The following is a 21,471-nucleotide window of genomic DNA, read 5'->3' as shown; positions in this document are numbered from 1 at the left end:
TTTTAAATTCTTTATGTATATATCTGCACTGGTTATTTTATGTACTTGTTGTATACTGTGCTTTCCCATCGCTCTATTCTTCACAGAATAGTTCAGATGAAAACAACTGGTGGAATAAATATTTTAGAAGACTTTGTAGATTCTTAGAAAATTACAATGGAATTAACATCACCCACTTGAAAAATAATTATTAAAAAACTACTTCTGCAAATGAGAGCAAGAGAGTCAGAGAGAATCTTAGTTATAATTAACTCCAACAGAAATAGGAAAGTATGTAAGTATTGCTAGAAATAAATCCATTATTATTATTGTTATTATTTTAAAGGCCATATATTCTCTCTTCTTGGATGAATACTTCTTCTTCTTCTCCATGTAACATGAACCATTGATAATCACTGCTAATTAGATTTGAGAAATTGTTACACAAGCTAGTTACCTGGAATAACTAGCACACCAATTGATACTCTAGACAGAAACAAAAACAGATAACCATATTAAAGCCTAATTTAAACAGGTGTATAAGAGAATAATTTAAGAATTTGATAACATATTACATTTCACCTAATGCAAACTATTATACAAACAGCTACACAATGTAATTTATTACATTAATAACCAAAAGTAAGAAAAGCATTTAGTCAATTTCTACTCAAAATAGTGAACACATATTAACAGTTGTATCTTTATCCATGTATGTTTATAACATTAAACAAAACCTTTTAGAAACTCCTCCTGGGTGAATACCTCCAAAGTGTGTGTTTAACACCAGCCTTTATAAGACCATATTTTCTCATTTTCATATAATCTGTTACATTGTTTAAAGACAGAGTCAATATAGTGTCCTGTATTTCATTCAGAGAGACAAGTCTATGTTCTGCAAATGTGCAACTGTAGCCTCTATTATCGAGGGAAGAGCAGTGGATTCTTTCTGATACCAGCTGGTTTTATGCACACAAACCCTTCCTGCCTTGATTTACACAAAGTCTAGATAATAATGGTAGAAGGGCTATATTAAACACCTGCTTAAGTGAATTGCTGAAACCATTTACAAACACTTCATAGGCTGTGCCAGTAAATCCAGCACATTGAACTATAATAATACAATAATTTCCTATTATGTATAATAATGTGAAGCTGAAGTAGACATCTACCCTGCTCGTTATACATTTCAAACATTCATTTTACACACAGATGATGAACAGACAACGAGGGACCTTCTTCCTGGTAATGGCTGATTCCGCAGAACACAAAGTAAAGGATTAATGAAGCACTTCAACACCCAAACACAATTGTAGCTTTTTTTTTCTTTTTTAATAACCAACTTTTTAAGAGGCACTTTGTAGCACACTTACAACATAAACATATAATTGCAAGTATCCATTTTTTTTCTCTTTTTTGTTTCTGTTGCACATTATTAAAATAAAATTTCTGACATTATGCATTGCACCGAAAGTAAAATGACCTACATTATCATACAATATAAGATACATATGAACAATATAATAAAGCACCTTTTTATTTATCTAAAAAAAAAAAAGTCTAACGATTGCAGGACCAACACAAAGTACTTTGTTTGTTTTTGTGTGACAGCATCAGTGCATGGATACACCTCCTTACTTGGGGAGTTTGGTTTTCATAATCAGTAAAATATGAACTGTCCTTGTTTGCACCTGAGTTTGAATTCTAAGTTCAAAAGGCTTTTTGTGATTTCCATTTCCTTTAAAACCCTAACGATTAACACTTTGTTGTTAAGCATACACAAGTTGTAAAGCTACAGGATATCAGCATATTTGCTTGAAAAAGGTAATTGCTACAGATTAAATGTTCCCTTTGTTAAGGAAATCTGTATTCACATTACAAAAAAAATATATATAACAAAAAATATAGCACCAGGTATTGTTTATACAAAAGCTAATACAATGAATGTCACCTTAATACAGTAAGATAACAGAATACATAATGCAGAGGTTTCTGGACAATACAGGACAGAGTGATGATTGGCCCAGTTGTGTGTTGTGAAGTTACAGAGCTAAAAAATATATCAACCCTTATAAACACTACACTGACATGCATTTGGAATTCAGTTCATCTTCAAGTATTTTTTTCTTTTCTTTTTTCTTTTATTTCTTAAATATGAAATGGACACAGTCTCAAGGGAGAATGACATGTTTAAGTAGTATCTAACCCTCAGTACTTCTGAAATAAAGACATTTCTCTCGACGACCTGGTCTGCTCCGAAGCGATTACATTTTCAGTTCATAAACTCATTCTCGACATCAAAGTCAGCACATTTGCATGATAAAACAGGTGAATTAAAAGGAAAAGATTAGTAGACATAAAGCAAAAAAATAAAAAATTCACAGACAGCCATGCAATTTCATTTAAACGAGAGACAGAAATAATTCTGCCGAGTTCAACACTTTGATGTTTTTCAAGAATCTGTTTTTTTTTTCTTTTCACAGCATCCCCCACAAGTCAAATCTGTTACATTACTCAGAGTTGTCCTTCCTTAAAGGAATCTTAAAGCTGGTTAATTTTTGGCCAAACAATTGGCTCAGGAGATGGTTCTGTGATTCTGCAGTCCTGTAGTTGTGAGATTCAACAGATCTGGCTCCTGAGACAGGTCTGTACTTGTTCATGGAGCTATTCACTGAAGGAAGTGATCCCTTAGATGCAGAAGAATGCAAAGGTCTTCCAGGGATGCCTTTTTTCCCTTTGAAATCCCCATTCAAATGGCGGAAGTCTGCTTTCTTTGGGGGATAGCTCTCAAAAGAGTTCCTCTTTGGTTGCATGTTAATCCCTCCAGTTTTGGGCTTCAGGTGGATTTTGTTGCTTGCCATGTCATCTCTGACTGATGCAAGCACTGGGTAGTCATTAGTAATGTCTGCTTTCTTATAGCTCCCAGTGCTTTCAGTTTTGGCAGGACTCTGGACTCTAATTTTCTTCTTCCTCATCTCTGAATCAAAATTTTCCCGAGTGGAGGAAGACACCTTTGAGCTCTGAGATATCTTAAAGTCTTTCCTTTTTTTCTGAAGTTTCAGACACAGCAAGTCTTTCTCTTCACTCTTGCCCACATTCAAAGTGCTAGGCTTTGAATAGCTTGTCACAGGCTCAGCTAGTCCTTGAGAGCCCGTGGAAAGCTTCACATCATCAACAACAACTTTGGTGTAGTCGGTGCTGTGTTTGGCGTTTTCACTCGACCTGGATGAAGTTTGACCACAAGTTTGAAATTCACTGCTGCTGGCTGCCTTTGAATCTGTTTGTTCACATTCGTTTTTTTGTGCATCACCAGAAGCCTGCTTTTCCTCTATTGTTTGGTCAGATCTTACATCAGCAGCATCCTGCTTAATGTCTGTAGTCCTCTGGGAAAGATTGTCCTGTTTTGATGTGTTCTGTGATTCTGACCTTTCTCTGAAGTCCTCATTCTTACTGGCATCACTCTGGTGTTTCTGATCAGGTGTTTCTGATACAGTCTTAGTTGGCACAGATGAGTCCATTTCCTCCTTTGAGGCTTCAAGACTTTGGAGCTCTTCTCTCATTTGGCTGATACTCTCAGACTGAGTTTGTGAATCACTGCTGCTGAATTCATCTCCCCTTGCCCCTCTATCGTTAACAGCTAATACTGAGTCACACTGCTTTGATTGTTGGTCGCAGTAATCATCATCAATTTGGATGTCACAGGTCTCTGCTGACTTCACGGCAGTTCCGTCACAGACTGTGCTCACCTCTTCTGCCAAAGGAAGCTCAGGAGAAGCAGAAGAGTCCACTGTGTTAGTCTTAGGCCCTGCAGGGGATGGACAAGGTGATTCAGATTCTGTGACAAATGGCGATGGCTCCATCACAACCACAAGCTCTGAAACATCCTCAGCAAAATCTTCACTTTTCACACTCACATCCTCTAGGCTGGAGTGAGGGTTGTCCACAGTCTCTGTGAAGAAGTCGGAGGTCACAGGCTGTGTCTGTTTTGAAAGATGCACTTCTCCATGGGAGTTAAACTGCAGTGAAGCCATACTGGCAATGCCACTGTCAGAGCTGTTCTCGGTCAAGCTATCAGAAGAAATTTTCCGCTTTTTGTTTGGCGGCATGTATTCCTTTTTGAAAGAGGTCTGCAGCTCAAATTCCTCATCTTTTGGACTTTTGCAAGGTCTCATCACCCCTCTGAACTTAAAGGTCTTGCTTCCACCTGCTAGATGCTTTTCCATGTGGCGGTCATACTGCTCTTTCTTTGAGAAAGTGTAATTGCAAGTGCTGCAAATGAAAGATTTTTTAATAACGTGCATGACATCCGCGCACAGCTCGCATGCATAAAGTGTGGTGTGTTTGACCTCCGGCTCTTCAATTACACTGTGCTCATCTTTGAGGTGCGTTTTGAGTTCTTGTAATTCCTTATAGAATATGGGGCATTTATGACAGAGAAATATTTTCTGTAAGCTGTGGACCACTAAGTGCCGTTGAAGTTTAAAGGGTTTGGGGAACTGTTTCCCGCAATGGTGACAGTCTCTGGAAGGATCTTTGCAATTTGGATGCATGACGACACTCTTTTGGGATGCTTCTACTTTTGGCATATCCTCCGATTGTGTCTGTGTGACCTGTGTGGTATGCTTTCCACCTCCTCCAGAGTTAAGTTTATTTTTGACGGCTGTCTCACTTGCATCTTTGGCCTTGGGGTCCTGCTCTAAGTTCTCTTTTGCAGCCTTCCCTTCTTTAGCAGGGGTTTTGCTTCCATCGCTTTTAACCGATCTGCTTGGTCGGCGTTGCATGATAGAACTCAGAAAGTTTTTCACTGCTGTTTCCTGCATGAAGCAGCCAGGCAGCCCCAGCACAGACTTCTGAGCCTGTCCCTTCCTGGCAAATTGAGTGGCGTGCTCTCTCAGGTGCTCATTGTACATCCAAACATCAGAGATCTCCTTCAGACACATCCCACAAGTCCATATCCCTGCCTTGTTCTTTGCATGCTTCTCTTTCAAATGATCTCTCAGTTGCTCTCGGGAGCTGAACTTCCGCTGCACACACATGTAGCAGGTTGGAGGGGGTGAAGGGTTGTGGGAGAGCTTGTGAAAATTTAACTCCCCAATGGTGAGGAACCAGGTGAAACAAGCCTTGCATTTATACTGCTTGTCTTTTGGTTTAATGCCGGCCTCGCTGCGTTTTCTCGTTTTGCGTTCCAATGGCCTCTTGCTTGGCTTCATACTTTGGCTGCCTGCTATGTCACTGTCGGTAATGTCGGCATTTACATTGTCTTTCCCTGACTCAAAAAACTTGATGTCAGGGAGCTGAAACTTGGTGTTTAAATTTTGTATATCTATGTTGTGAAAATGAGAGGTGTTATCGTGGCTATCTGTCACACTGGCTTGAGAGTCTGAAGCATCTGATAATTGCTGATGGCAGGGTGTGTCTGTATCTTCAGTTTTGCAAGCTGTGGATGTATCAAGGGACAATACACTTTTGGCAACAATATCAGTCAATAGGTCTTTGGAGTGATTCCACTGAGCAGACGTATTATGTATTGTTTCATCCTCTTGACAAAGAAACTCCCTGACACCAACACCTCCTTTGTCAATTGGATCTTCTGTCTGGAGGCCTGTATCTGCCTCTGCTGGGTGGATTATATTATCAAAAGCAGAAAGGCTGTCATTTTTTAAAGTGCTTTTATGACACATGTCCAACATTATAGCGTCATCAATTGATATAGTCTCGTACTCACATTGGTCCCTCAGTTTGCTCACGAACGCTGGGCTTTCATGACTCTCAGAAAGTTCTTTGTTATCCACAGACTTAGCAAGGAAGGCAGGTGTCTGTTGTAAAGACAGATCAGGGGGCAGATTTGTTTTCTTGTTTCTCTTTCCATATACCCTCGTGCATTTTTTCCTAATCATTTGCTCATCCCTTGGAAACAGCTGGGAGAATGTGCTTTCATCATCCAGCAATGCCTGAAGGTCTGCCTGTGACTCAGCGATGCTTGCAGAGGGCTTTTTGTAAGGATATGTAGGTGGATCCCCCCAGTCTGTGGGGCAGGAAGTCTCAGAACATTTTAGCTTAACTGAATCTTCTAGGATATCTGTACTTCCAGAACAAATCACTTGCTGTTCATGTGCATTTTTCACATCATCAAAATGTGGCTTTTCCAGTTCATACAGCCCACACATTCTGTCACCTTCACTTCTGTCACCTGCAAATTCCATTAACTCTAACCCTTTCTCAATTGGACTTTCTGGTTCATTCTGCCCAACCATTTGAGCTGATTCACACAGTTCTGTTTGTTCTGGACATACTGCAACCAATTCTGGTTTGTCAACACTGTCAGTCTGTTTGAATGCGAAGGTAGCATCCTCTTTTACTTTGGGGCTTCCACTAACATTGGGTCTAGTTTGCTCTTCTGGTTGTGTCAAAAGTGTGTCTGTTCGGTCTAGTCCTCGAGCTTTGACAGGAAAATTAGGTGTAATTGCTTGTAAAATGTCAGTTTTGAGCATACTTAATACATCCTCTGAAAAATGTTCAGCCATTCCAACTGTAGGTTCAAAATAGCTCCTGTTATTATCTACCTTTTTGCCTTTTTGTGCTTTGTCAGCTCTCTTAGTCTTCCCCATTGGAGTTAACACTTTCTGTTTCCCTTTGCTCTCCAGTGCCTTTTGCTTATTCTTCTCGCTTACACCCCCCACTGCAGCTCCTGCCAGGACTAAATTAATTTCTTCCTGGTTTACTAAGAACGGAGGCAAATTGGTTTCTGTCTGCAGTCTGCTGCAATTATCCATACCTTCATGGTTGATTACAAGCATAGAAGAATCATTTTGTTCCCTTTCTAAGGAATAAGATTGCACATGACTGTCCCCACTTCTTGGCAAACTACTTGTACTCACAGATGCATTCTCTCTCATAACAGCTTCTTGGCTTCTTTGTTTTGCACAGATCATTGTACTTTCCCAGTTCTTTTCCATAGATGGGATATTCTTTTCTTTTTTCGCTCCATGTTTCACAGCCTTGTGCCTTTTTAATCCTGGTACGGTCCGGAAGCATGCAGAACATATGTCACACAATATTGTCCCTTGTGTGGAGCTCTTTTTAGCAACAGTGCTCTCACTCCTTACCTCATTCAAATCAGGAATGCTTTTGGTCTCAGTTGTGTTTTGCTCAACTTTGCCTTCTCTTTGCTTCACTGTCTCTGACTGTCCTGTGTGAATGTCTGAAGACCCCTCTGGAGAAAGTAGTAAAGGCGCTTGAGATTCTTGACCATCAAAAGCACCCTGTTTGAGAGAAACTGTCTCTTGTTCAGCTGGAGATGTAGGTTTCACTTCCAGTTTGTCTGCATCTGCTTTCTTCAGAAGACCAATATTTAATTCCATGTAATCGATTGTTTCAAGGGGCGAGTGGCAAATGTCTATATTGTGGATGTCATGTGGCATTGACGGAAACTCTAGCATTGCATTTGTAATTGTAGCCACATGGCTTTCTTTATAGTGAGTGCACAGAAGTTCAGGGCAGGAACACTTTGCAGTTGTTTTGGCAATATTTTGCAAAGCTCCAGCTGGAGAGCAAAGATTGACTTGAATATTTTGATTTTCAGTTGGCTCTGTAGAGTCCCTGTCAGGCATAGGGCTAATTGGACTTAAGGAATCTTTACACATCAAAGGCACAGAGAGGCTCATATCACAGTGATTGTAGGTCTCTTCGTGGCTTTTATTGTACACAGTCTGATTGTCTTTGCATTCCTTTAAGGCTCCTTGCACATTGTCATATTCATCAAAAGTCTTTGATAAGCCGGCAATTTCTTTGTAATTCAATGGGCTTTGTTTAAACGCATAAAGAGAATCAAATCTTGGTCCATTTGGAAGACTATCCATTGAATGAGTTTCTTTGAAAGTCTCTTCTCCAGTCATAAAGGAATCAGATGGTTGGAGGGTATTAACCAAGGAAGGATCAGGATGAATCCTCATTTCAGAGTCAAGGACAAGGCTTTTCTTTTCAGGTATGTCCATGCTAATATGTGCAAGACCAACCAAAGAATATGGCATCCCTGATGAAACTGTCACACTGGAGTTGCTTGCTCTTAATATATCATCGCTGTCCTTTCTGGGAGACTGTTCATTTTCCATAGAAATTGGGGAAAGTCTATCAAAAGCATTCCACATCTTTTGAGAATCACAATGATCAAACACATTGTCATGTTCAGTGGAAGGCAATGGTGACTTGCACAGAGAAAGGCTACTTTGGGAGATGGCTTTGGGAACACTACTGTTCTCTTTTCCAGTTCTGTGGTCCTCATCATGTGGGAGATGCAAAGTTAACTCAGCAATGCTACAATGTCCTTGTGGCTCAGAAACCTCACTGCATTTGAAAAGTTCAGTTTCTGGTTCAGGTTGAGGATTCTTAACAAGTGTATCACAGCTTTTGCTTTCCAATACATCAGGTTCTGTTAATGTCAACGAGTCCCTTTCAATGTCTCTGGGCTCCTCATGCACTAAATTCTGGTAAGAATTATACAACGGCTCAGGAGCAGTCTTTATAGATGTGCTACAAGGTGATAATGGTTCACTCTGCACTTCTGCTGCACAGACTGCAACATCAGTAGCACTGTTTTCTGGTGTTGTGCACCTGGGTGGTGTTTCTCTGTGTACATCCTGATTAAAGGATGTGGACTGGATTTCATCATCATTGTCAGATTTTTGAAGATCCAAGGAAGCTGCATCATTTCCTTCCTTAGCATGTTTACTTTCTGGGCTGGGTCCCTTTCCATCTAAAGAATTGCTTGCATCAGCGATATCCGGGTCTTTAGGCCTATCATCAGGATTATCTAATACTACAGAACTGAGGTTGGCTTTTATTTCCTCTTCTTTCACCTCTGACTGGTCACATGCAATTGCAACTTGGCTGCCACACAGTATCATAGGGTAGGAAGGCATAACCATCTCTTCCTCATTGTGTTTGACAGTGCGAGCTACAAACAGCTCTAGCTGTTGTAAAGGATTCACTGAAGAGTCTTCAGAAATGTCTGTGTGCTCCACCTCTCTGGTGTCAGTCTCAGATGTCTCAGTCAGAATAGCTGTGTTATCTTTGGCCTTTTCTTCAGTGATTTGTAGCTCAGTTGGTTCTAAGTCAGTATCATGAACTGTCACTGTTGTATGGCTTTCATCAAGTTTGGTTTTATTCTCACTGACTGGCACATCCTTACATGTGACTCCATTTGACTCTGCTCTGGCACTGCTTGATTTAAATCCTCCAGATTGCGGAGACTGTGCCGCATCGGTATCAGGTGAACAATCAGTGTTCTCAAATGGAAAAAGAAGTGCTTCATGCTTTTCAGATTTTTGATTCTGAGCTTCTTCCCTTTTAACGGCTGCAGTCTGAGAAACCGCTTCTTTTTCATTCTGTTTGTGCTCAGCGGCACTCTCTTCACCTCTGTGTGCTTTGTTTAGATATTGAGATACTTGTGTTTCTTCGAGCCCACCCGATAAGGAACCCTTGTTAAAGATGGAATCTGAAATAACTTCCAGGCTTTTCATAAGGTTTTCGGCATACATTTGATTTTCCAACATTTCTTCTGATTTGTCTGTCAGTGGGCCCTTGATTGCAGAGGTGGCCCTTGCTTCATCATTCTCTGTTTGTTCTGCTTCTTTTCCTACATTTGACTGAAGGGTTTCAGTGCCTTCTTTATTGTAAAAGTGCTCAGGAGAATTTGGCTCTGCATGTACTGGTGTATGAAGGCATTGCTGGCCTTCTAGTGACCCAAACTGGAAAGCACTTGACCATGACTGATCCGGATCCTCATAGTGCTCTTCTAAACTTGGATCTGTTGTAACACTGGTAACTGCCAATTCTGCAGTCTTACCAGTATCATGCATAGACATGTTTTGAGCACTTTCAGCTTCGTGGTCCAGATGTAAAGGTGAAAATTTATTTGAATTTAGCTGTTTTGAGATTTCACTAGCAAGTGAAGTAGCACCGGTTAGTTTGGTTGTCTGCAGCTGGCTTTCCAGCTCTGTAACAATTCTCTTGATTTCTAGTTCATCCTCAGAAATATTGCTAATGAAATTTGTGTTGTAATCAGTTAGTTTCTCTGGCAAAGCCAAGGGCATGTGACTTGAATTGAATTTCTTATTCAGGGCTTTTTCAGAGAGGCCCTGAAATTGAGCAATGTCATCAGGTAACATCGGGTTTACATCATCCATCAGACTCCAGTCTTTCTGTCCTAAATATTGAGGGAATGGTGGCTCAAATAATTCTCTTTTGTCATTATTGGAAGTGAAAGAATGAAAACCTTCCTTGTTCATTGGCACATCTACATACAGGCTATTGTCAAAACTCGGCACTGCAAGATCTCCAAACATGGATGAAGTATCGAATGTAAGTGGTGACTTCATCAGGCTTTGGTCTGGTTCAATGGGGTAAGTTATTGGGCCCTGCTTGGAAGTGTCCTTTGGTACTGCACCACCATGAAGATCTGCCGGGCACAGACAAACATCATCAGCACTGGTAATGGCAAGTGGTGCTGGTTTGTGAAAAACATCACAGTCAAAATGGTTTAACGATTCTTTGTCATGAAAGACACTTTCACTGATTCTCTCGAAAGGAACAATACTAGGACCCTCCCCAGGCAATAAAACTACACTTGTACTGTGAAGTCGTCTGTTATTGATTTCAAATCCTGATTTGTCTGTTGCCAGGGCATCATCTGTTACATTTTTGTTGAAATCTGCAATGTCTGAGTTTGCATCCAGCACTGTTTCACTAATGCAAGATGATTTTCTAGTCGATTCAGTGGTTTGGAACTCAGTTAGTGTCTCTTTGAAAGATGTATTTTCTGTTGTAATTGCTGTATTAACATTTGTCACGTTGCTTGTTTCCTCCGTTCTATCGGAATTGTCTGTTGCACTGACACAGCATTCAGATGTTTCATTAACAACTGATCCTTTGCTGCTGTACCTTGGAAGGCTTTTGTTGATGCTGTATGTTTTGATTGTGGGCCCCAACACTCTTTCCGTAGTTGTGTTGCTTGAGTGCATACATTTAGATTGCTGCGATTTATTAGCAAAAAGGAGGAATTTGGCAGATCCATATTTCTTTGTACTTTTTGAAAACTGTGAAGGGACAGCTGCACTTGGCTCTTTGGGTACTTCTGGTGGTGATCTTTCATATGTTTCATGTTCAAAAGAATCCGAAAGGTTAATGTCAACAGAGCCTTTTCTCTTTTCCGAGAGCCCTCTTTCATTGTCAGAATCGGTGCGATCATTGTTCTTTGGACTGTTCACACTTTCACTTGAAAGACTTGCAGGGGTACTCAGATCACTGCTTGTAGAAGATCGGCTGCTTCTCCTCCTAACTCTCCTGCTGGATGTCTCTTTCAAGGGTGGTGGAGAAAGAGGCTCTATGATTTTACTCTCAAAACCTTCCTTTGAATTGTATTTCCATGGCTTTTCTTTCTCACCTCTACCTCTCCCTTTGTATTCCTTTCCATAGCTATATTTTGATCTGCCACCAAGTCCTGGAGCAAGGCGGCCACGATTAGCAATTTTCAGTGGCTCAGATTCTTCATCTGAATCAGACACGTAGTCATATTCACCAAACTTTGAGTTCTGTGGTGCTGGGACCAGTCTCTCCATTACTAATGAAAACTGTAGGTTTTTTGTTCCTTTCACATGCAGCTTATGCAGCTTATTTTTCTGCTGCACAATTTTGTGAATTAGTTCTTTGCTCCAAGTCCCACCCCCCGACTTGCGTTTTTTGCTTTCCTTTACACCAAATCTCTGTGTTACTGTGCTTCTAGTGGAGACATCGGGAGGCGCAGGTCTTGTTAATGAGGAACTTTCTTGGTAACTTTTAAGTCCACTTCCATCAGAGACCTTTTTAGATACCAGTACACCTGGCTCTTTCCCACTTTCTGTGATACCGTCACTGATTGGCTTTCTCCCAAGCTTCAGCCTATCATTATGTTCAGAGGATTTTTCAAAGAAGGAGTGTCCCCTTGTTTTCTTATGAGACACTTCCTTAGTGTTGTCTTTTTCCCCTTCTTTCAAGTCCTTAGGCCTCTTTTCTGTTTCAATTTCCAAATTTTTGTTTTCAGTGCTCAGGGTGTCCCTGTCAAAGTCATACAAATGCAATTGTGACCTCTCTTCAGCAGAAGCAACATGCTTGCTTTTACTTTCAAACAATGCAGAATCTTTCATTTTCGTGCTCTGTCCACTTCCTGTTATCTTTGCTGTTGAGAGATCATCATCAGTAAAAGCATCTATGAAGCTGCTGTCAATTTCTGCATTGTCAGACTGATAGCCTAGTCCATTTAAAGCTTCAGTGATCAGGCTGTCAAGCTTAGCATCATCTATTTCTAAATCTGAAGAAGTAAGTGACACAGGAAGTGCTGTCATCCCGTTGAATAAGTTGAGCTTTAAAGGATCATCCTTCGGATCGCCGTCTGAAAGTAACTCACCATTTTTGTTCAGCCCTAAAAGAGAGAGGTGTAAATCCGATGGGCATCTTGATAATGGGAATGTGGGAATAGATGGAGCAGTCTTTGTCAGGTCCATCTGAAACTTTCTACTCTCCTCCACTTTAGCCGTATCTTTAAAATCACTTTGAGTCATTGTGTGCTGTCCACAGTATTGTTTGTGTTCGAGAAAGGAGGACAGATTATTGAAGTTCTGGTCGCACTGTTTGCAGGTGAGAAGTACATCAAGCTGGTCCAGGTTGGCGGCAGCTAGCGAATTGGCTAGCAACTGATGTGCTGAATAAGGAGGAGGCGGAGGATGATCGACCCCAAAGCTATTCATACAACCCTTTCCACTGTCTGAATTTGGCTTTGAGAATTTTGTGTCGTGCAAGAAGTTAAACATGTCATCTTTGGTCCTTTCCGGGGGAAGAGAAAAGTTTCTGCTGACATCAGGGTGGAGATGGTGAAGGCTGGAGTTCAACTGATCTGAGGACTGCAAGGACTTCCCCTCTTTAAGGTGGCAGTGCTGGTGATAGAAAGGAGGGGGTGGGCCTGCCATTGGTAGCTGGCTGTCCTCAGAGCTCATATTGACAGGGCTTGTTGACACTGGAGAAAGAGTAGAGCACGTGCTACTGGAGGCTGGGTTTTGTATAGGTGAAGGCAGTGGGGATTCGTATGGAGAAGAGGATATTAATCCTACTGGTGGCACTTGCAAGGGTGTATGGTTATTATTTCTAGAAGATGCACTGGTCAATGGCTGGTTCAATCCACAGAAGGGTTTTTTATTCCTAGAGTCACATGCTTGAGTGCTACTGTTAACTCCATTTTCAAATGGAAATGCTGAAGTGCTGCAGTTTTGCTTGATATTCTCCTGCCGTGTGTTGGTGAAACCTTCGCTTTGCCTTTTGCCATGGAAACCACTAGGACTGTTTAGAGGTGCGTGTTTATGTGGTTTGTTGCTGTCTTGCCACTCGGAAGAAGTGATTGGGAAGCTCTGGTTGCTCAATTGTCTGGACAGCTCTATCCTATTCTGGTTTGGCATGGCAGATGTGAGATGTATCTGCTGCCAAGCATATCTGCCATTTTTCAACGTGTGTTGTCTTTGTTCAACAGCAGGCTGGCACTGGAATTGATACTGTTTCTCAGATGGAGTGGAATAAGGTGCTGCATTCTGGTCTGGGGGAGGGAATGTCTTGTTTGGTCCTTCCCAGGCCTGTGTTATCCTGACATGGTTTTTTATTGTACTCGGGATGCTTTTGTCGAATGGCACTGTTCCAGTATGGATGGTGTTAACTGGAGAGCTTCCATAAGCTTTGCCCTGAAAGTGCATCTGGGAGGTCGACCCTTGTGCAATATTTCTTGTAAGGGAATTTCCTTGAGTCAGTATTCTTTGATTAGAAGCACTGTCTTTAGGTGGGGGGCTTCTTTTATGTACTGACGCAGTACCACTGTTGTGCAAACTGATTTCTTCTTGTGTGAAAACAGTTTGACTTTCTGGGAAACTGTTCTGCTTTTGCTCTACAGAGTGTGAGCTTGAAATGGGACCGTCAACATCTTTAGAGAGATCTGCTCTTCCTTTGAAGCAAGGCAAAGACGACTGGGCCCCTTGAGAAGACTGCAAATACTGTGTCAAATGGGAGGCTTGAGGATAAGCTCTTCCATCTGGTTGTGTGCTATCAAACTGGCCATTACTTAACTTTTCCTCTTGTCCATCCCCAGAAGAATGAAATGGAAAAGTACTGTGTGTCACCTGGTTATTCGCCAGAGAAATGTCTATATAGTCTTGAGAATGGCTGTTTTGATCATTAGAGAAAGAATCTGTAGCGGAATCCTGCAATGATGGAAATCCGTACTGAAACGGCATAGGTCCGAAGCTAGTATTTGATTTATTTCCTTCAGTAAATAAACTTTGTTTCTGTGAGGAAACTCCATAGTTAGCACCATTAAATGTCTTTTCAGGGGAATGCCAAGAACTTGTCCCGTTTCCTTGGAATTCTGGGTAGTGTAGGTGACCACTCTGTGTGCTGCTATTTTCTCGAGGGACAGCAGGTGGCTGTTGGCTTGTCTGCTGTTGGTGGGCAGCAGCACCTGTAGCACCAGAAGCATGTGAGGTATAGTTCGTGGAGGTAAGGTTTGAGGAAGCCTCCTGGAAACATCTGCTATAGTTGAGATCTTCTTGCTGCAGCTCCGCTTCTCGCTCCGGTATGCTGGGCACATGAAACCGATAACTGCCTATTATGGGACCCCTGTTGGTTTCAAGCTTTTTGGGCGGTGTCACTTTTTGTTGTGGGTAGGCAATCCCAATGGTGGGGTTAGACCTGGAGTTGGTCATGCTCAGCCTGTAAAGCTGCTGTGGATTGCGTTCCCCTTTCCCAGCCTTTTTGTTTTTGTCTCTGCCTCTGCTTTTTCCGCTGGGGGACTGGGGGCTGCCTTTGCTGCTTGGCCATGTCCTGTCACTGGAAAACTTGGGCCTGTTCTGGAGGGACTTGAAATCAATCTTCCCTGCTTGCTGAGGCCTGATCACAGCCTCTCTCTGTGAGTAGGACTCCTTATCCTTCAAACAGTACTCGGCCCCATTGACAGCCTTGGATTGTGGGTTGGTATTAGAGTTCTTGGGCAGGCTGTTTTTGAAGTCGCCTGAATCTTTGTCACTGAACTGATCAAACAAAGTCTCCTCGTCCTGCTGTTTGGAGTTAGTTTCAGATTCTTTAATGGCATAAACATGCTGAGTGTCTCCCGTCATGATATCCAGCAAGAGGACCAAGTGTCAGACGTGTCCTTAGCACTGCTGCATATATCCCTCGTGTGCGGCCCGCAGAGGCATCACGCTTCTGCTCCCAATCGATGACCCTGAAGTCTGGTGACGCTCTGAGGCAAAGTGCTCTCACCCCCTATCATCCCCTCTCAGACGACATTGCTGCTGTCTTCTCATCACTCCAGAACAATACTGCAAAAAACAAAACAAAACCAAAAGTTAACTCTCACATATAAAAATATTGAATAAATAATGACAGACTGATTAGAAATTAAAGTATACTACATTTACCCCCCCCAAAAAAAAACAACAACAACAAAAGGTATACTATATATATATATATATATATATATATATATATATATATATATAATCTAGCTGCAGGTTTTACCCCCCCCCCCAAATAAATAAACAAAGAACAAATAAAACGTAACAAATAATAAACAAACAAACAAATAAAATTACTACTGGTCATAATACATCTAAACGTTGACCCCTGCTGCAATAGCAAATTATGAACAGTGTAAGAAAGGAGCATATTACAGAAAAGTGGTGTGTAGTTTTCCATATAATAGGTGGGCCATCTGGACCCTGAATCTGAATTTGAATGCCAGAGGGCTCTGCCTAATTATTACTTGGCAAATGCATATTTTCTTAAAACCTTAAAACACCAAACAATTTCAACTGAAATGACAACTATCCTCAATCTGAGGGACAGATACATTTAACATGTATCTAAAAACTCTAAAGACTTCTCTTTGAAGACTGATAAATCTAACTAATTTTGCATTACATCACATTATAAATCTTTTAAACTGTCAGAAAAAATAGCATCCTGAATTTAAACATACAGCATTAACTTAAACCAACTTCATCTGCATTCCATTCTTCCCCAACAAGCATCGTCTCCTAACTAACTAGCGAGGGGATCAACAAAAATGCCAATTACAATCTGGTGTAAATTGTGCCATAGTTGTGCGAGTGCCTCTTCAAGTCAGAGGGACAGGGCTGTTGATCAGCAATGTGTGTTGAGGTGTATGCTTTGGGGGTCATGTCCAGTTCCCAGTATCCACATTGGCTCTTTAAAATACAATCAAATACAATTAACAGGAGGGGGAAGCACTGATGCCGTGCTTCACAGTTGAATTTAATCAGAACATGTTTGACAAAGATATTTCTAAAGGGTAAACTGTTGCATAAATCTGAAATAAAAAAACTTGAGAACGTTTTTCACATTTAAAAAAACAAAGCCGCACCCCTCAGTCTGACCAAGACTTCCTTTATTGCAGGACTTTCTGAGTTTCTAAAAAAAACATGATTGAAAAAGAGCTTACTCCTACTTGCGTGTTATAACCACTTTGTGCATCTTGCAACACCCCAGCTACTCTTTCAAATGTGTAATACAATGCACACTTTTATTTAAGCCACTGAGAAGCTGAAAAATAAACCAGTCAAGTCTTCCAAAGTCACATATGTATTGTATAGATTTAATTTATTTTTATTTTCTTCTAATAGTCAAAGACTCATGCAGGACTTCAAAAGAATACATGAAATCTACAGTTCTATAGAATGATTGCATAATCTCACTTCGGTTCACACAAGCTGAGGTGTTATGTGTGACAAAACATTTAGTAGATAGTCATATTTCAAAATCAGTAGTGATAGTATACAAGCATGCACAGAGTTAGCTTTATTCGGATCCCATGCCACAGGTAAAAAATGGATGGTGTGCACTTGAATCCTTCACACTAACACTGAGAGGCTTATATTGAAAAGCAGTGGGAAATGGAGGAGTGATTCATAGCACTGCTGGCAAGATCTGAGATCATGTCCCTAACTAATGAAGTGACCGAGTACAGAATGCTGAGGAGGTATAAAAGCCTAGAAGCCTTAGAAGTCAAATGAATCATTTGAGAAGAGCTCCCCAAAGAGTGGAAACTTTTCGGAGAAGTTATTCTTTCACAGCTTATGGTATACTCTGGTTATTAAAAAGAAAAACAAAAATGCATAACAATATCTACAGCCTACACTGTGACAAATTATTTCATCTTCAAATTTGGGTGAAATAAATATGTCCTGGTTTCCCGACTAAGGTTTAAACCAAATCAAAACTTTGACCTGCCCAAAAATTGTAAATTACAAACTTATCACATTTTGATATATTAGTAGGCTTCTGACAATATATTAAAACACAATAAGATACAGATTAATACTTTGTGATTTGTGGGTAGGTCAAGGTTTTAATTTTGTCTAGCACTAAACATTACTTTTACTGATATTGTGACTCAGACTGAAGTGAATTCAACTCTGAATGTCATTTTTAAGGCTTGAATGATGTATGCTGTGAAAGTGAAACAATACAGTCAAAGCTTAACATGATTTAAAATACAAAGGATTGTTTTATAAATTATTTATCACATTCTATTCAATGGTGCTATGGCTATATTTTAATATAACACATTTTTGCTACAACTTTTTCAGATCACAGTTTTTTTTTCCAGCATCACTTTCAGTTGTTCAGAAACATTTTAATGTTGAATTCCACTCTTTTGACTGTACTATGAACTGTGAGCAGAAATACAGTAGCTTTAATCAGTCAGTAAGTATATTCCAGGATATATTTACTCTTCTAAAGAGACATTTTCTAAAAACTGGAAAAACTAAAAGTTATGTCAAGTGTATTGACTGTTTGGTATACTGGCAGTTTAATCATATTCAACACGTAATGTTTAGTGCCAAACATTACAAACTGAGAGCGATTGCTGTATTTTTTCCCCCTGTAAGTTTACCTTGGCTTCATGCTTCATTATGAGGTGAATCTAGAAGCAGCCATATGCTTACAGCAGAATGTAATTTCTGTACTGTGGAGCCAGCATCCGTTAACATATGAACCCTGAGTCTGCATGAATTAAACGTTCATAAAAATGCCCTAATTATATTGACTGGGCCAATGACTATGACTATTCAATGGCCAATGAAGACTTGTGTACCACTATTTAAATTTGCAAAGGCGTGTTGCCAAATAGAGTATCCATGTGCCAGATGAGAGTCTGTGTAGACTTCTTTGGTTAAAACATGCACTCTTAAAGAGATCTTAAAGAGATCGCTTGTAAAATTGTGAGCTTGCATAATCTTCGCTTGTCTGTATCTCTTACGAATCCCAACTGATAAGTAGCAGACATGTACACAGTTCTTGGTAAATGTTCTAACATGAGCATTTCTCCTAGTTAGTTTCCCTGTTCAGACTACTCCTATTATAAAATATGACCTTGTCACTGCAGGCTAAACAAATATAGGTGGAAACTATTTTGCCCTCAAAAAACCAACAAGTAAAATATTAAAAGATGTGAAAGAAGTGAAAAGTGAAAAATTGTACATACTTAGGAGTTAGGATTTAAAATTATGTTTCTTATTTTTGGTTCTCATTGTTTCTATTTTGCATTACACAAACATAAATTGCTTCAATAAGTACATTATTTGATAGAATTTAAAGTGAACTTGAATTCCACTAGCGATCCTTAAACACATGTTCCTGAATATGCTCTTAAAAGGTTTAGATCTCTGCTAGGATAGTTCAAGTTTTAGACAATTCAACAGGCAACTTGGAAATGAGAAGAAGTACATATCAAAAGATTTCTTCCTACAGACTGGCTGAAAAAAGTAAAGTTCCTTGGTTTTAAGTTTATTGCAAGGACCATATGGGAGCATTCAATTTGACTAAACCAATATGCATTTGAAAAATGCTTTCCATTCCCCATGTTTGAAATGTAATTTGAACTCTCACAGCACTGCTTAAAAAATGGAAAAGTTCGCTAATTGCAGTATCCCTAAACTACGCAGCTCATTTGAGTGACGAAAAGCTGTGGTGCAAAACATATGTAGGTCGCAGTATTCCAAAAGCATTGCCCAGGGGAGCTCCCTTGCAATAGACTTAGTGGAAATATCACACACTGTACACGCAGATTAAACAGGGCATTCAGGTAAAGGCATTTTTAAATGAATAATTAACTACTATATCTTAATTAATACACACATATAAATAGCTATACATACGCAGATATGTATGTGTGGTTGTGTGTGTGTGTGTTATCTCACAAGCTTTGGCTATGATGCACCTCACACTTCAGTAGAGCACTCAGTGTTGAAATCTGTGAAATACTAAGATAAACAAGATAGTAGAAAGAAGATGCGACTTATTTCTACACTGTTGTTCAACACTTTCTACATTATCTGGCAGTAAGGATGAAAAGAACAGAAATAAATTATCTTTTACTTTTCCAAAAATAGTACAGTACTTTTCAAATTAATCTTTCTACAACATTAAGTCATTTTTATTTAGCATATCGATTTGGAAAGTGACTACTTACTACCACCTACTGGAAACAGGAAAATCACTCTAAAGTCACACAATTCACTTTCCCATTGCCTTGGTTAATTTCTTTGTATCAAATTAGTTTACTTGACCCAATAGTCCTGAAGTACTATCCTTTAAAACTTTATCTTACAGTGGATAGTCCAATATAATCTTTATCACCATATCAGTTTCAATGACAGAATCACACCTACACAAAATGTGCATAATTTATGAGGTTTTAATATTCTATTTGCAAAGTATTTACATACTTGTTCTACTAGGTTGTGTCCATAATTCAACAGAAAATCTATACATATGAACATGTAATTTAAAAATAAGCAACTTTGAAAGTAATATTGCACATGAGTCTTAAAATAGTGATTGGTAACAATGGGAATAATCCAAAACCAGAATGAACCCCACAAAACAAAAATGACACCTCAACCTAGTATTTATTGTATTTCTTCCTTTCCCTTCTCCCACAGAACTTGGAAGACATTCAGTTTGGAACAATCTGCTGTTTTTCTCTTTTTTTTCTTCTCCTTTCTTCACCAAACCCGATTTTTCCATTATCAATCAACTGTGCGGTTTTTTTGGCATTGGAATGACCTTGTTGTGTCTGAACTTAATCCTCATGTTGCATATGAAGTTTTAACTTACTGTATGCAAGGTCGACACAGCCGTCTCATTTATCAAAGCACATGCAGAACAAAACAGTTAACACATCCCAAAAAGGGGTGAACATATGAGCAGAGATAAAAGTGAGTAGTGGCCCGAGGTGTATAAGCAGAGAGTGCATCCATCAGTACCCATAAAATAAAAATGTTTTGGTATTCAATGCAGCATGCATATGATGTAACTGAACACTATTCCCCATACAAACAGAAGAGCTGCAACGCTTCTCAACAAGCTATGCTAAACAAGTCAACTTGCATCATACTTGCAGTTATAGAAAAGTGTTATTCTTAAAAAACAAACAAAAACTACAACTATCTGCATTTCAGCAATACTATAAAAGGCTGCAATATCATGATTTGTAAAGCATCTGGCATGATTGCTTGGCTATTCAACACTTGTGTTCATCAAGCAACCCTCTCACAGAATGTTTAACCTGCAGAACTCAATGAGAAAAACAACGATCAGATAAACATGGATTGTTGAGTGTGTACTGATGCACAAAATACGTATTCACTGCCACGCAACACTGATACACGGATCTGAACAATCTTTTTGTTTGTTTGCCTGTGTAATTATATTGGCTGTGGCATAACTAAAGAAGAGTGAACATATACAAATACTTAAAGGGGCCATTCAAGGTGAGATGTCATATGAATGCTAAGAGAAAATAGTTTGATAATGAGAAACATTTTATCACCGAAAAACACAACATGTGGAAAGTCTTTTTTTAATTTTCTTCTTTTTTTGAGTCTGGTTTATTTTAGTTTCCTACAAATAAGAGGATATTTCACCACTATTTGAAAAGATCTGGAGGAAAACTCATTTTGGATCCTTCTGAACAATTACGCAATACATAAGTGGAAAATCTGTTATTCACTGAACCTTTTCTGCACAAATGCAATCAAAAACTCCATTTACCAAAAAAAAGAAGAGAAGAAAAGAAAAAAAAGCCTCTCTCTTAACATGTTGAACCAACAACACCTTTCCAATACCTATCTAAAGCTTAATCACTCCAATTCAAAGACTCTGGTAAAGACACTAAAATGCCAGGTAAATCTGGCAAGACACTAAAATGAAGGTATTATTAAAGTCATCTATGTCTAACTGCTTTTGAATATTCAGCAGGGAACATAGTGGTCGACTGTTTTCCCTATAAAAGTACACAAAACATTTGAAATGTTAAAAGAAAACCGGGTAGCCTTTAATATATTTTCACTAAGCTTGGTGACTTAACTGGTGTCGTCCGATGGTAGCGTCCGAATTAGC

General features: G+C 39.6%; 1 protein-coding gene across 1 annotated transcript in view; it reads right to left on the bottom strand.

Annotated features, from left to right (window-relative positions):
- Nucleotides 1-1,298: 1,298 nt before the first annotated feature.
- znf469 (zinc finger protein 469) overlaps nt 1,299-21,471 on the bottom strand; it is a 303,856-nt gene continuing 283,683 nt past the window's right edge. Inside the window, exon 7 of the mRNA XM_066713969.1 lies at nt 1,299-15,365. Coding sequence (XP_066570066.1) covers nt 2,490-15,161 — 12,672 coding nt within the window. The 5' untranslated portion in view covers nt 15,162-15,365 and the 3' untranslated portion in view covers nt 1,299-2,489. The remainder of the gene's footprint in view (nt 15,366-21,471) is intronic.

Source organism: Amia ocellicauda, chromosome 9 (assembly GCF_036373705.1).
Source record: "Amia ocellicauda isolate fAmiCal2 chromosome 9, fAmiCal2.hap1, whole genome shotgun sequence".
Lineage (NCBI taxonomy): Eukaryota > Metazoa > Chordata > Actinopteri > Amiiformes > Amiidae > Amia > Amia ocellicauda.
This window is presented reverse-complemented; position numbering and strand designations above follow the sequence as displayed.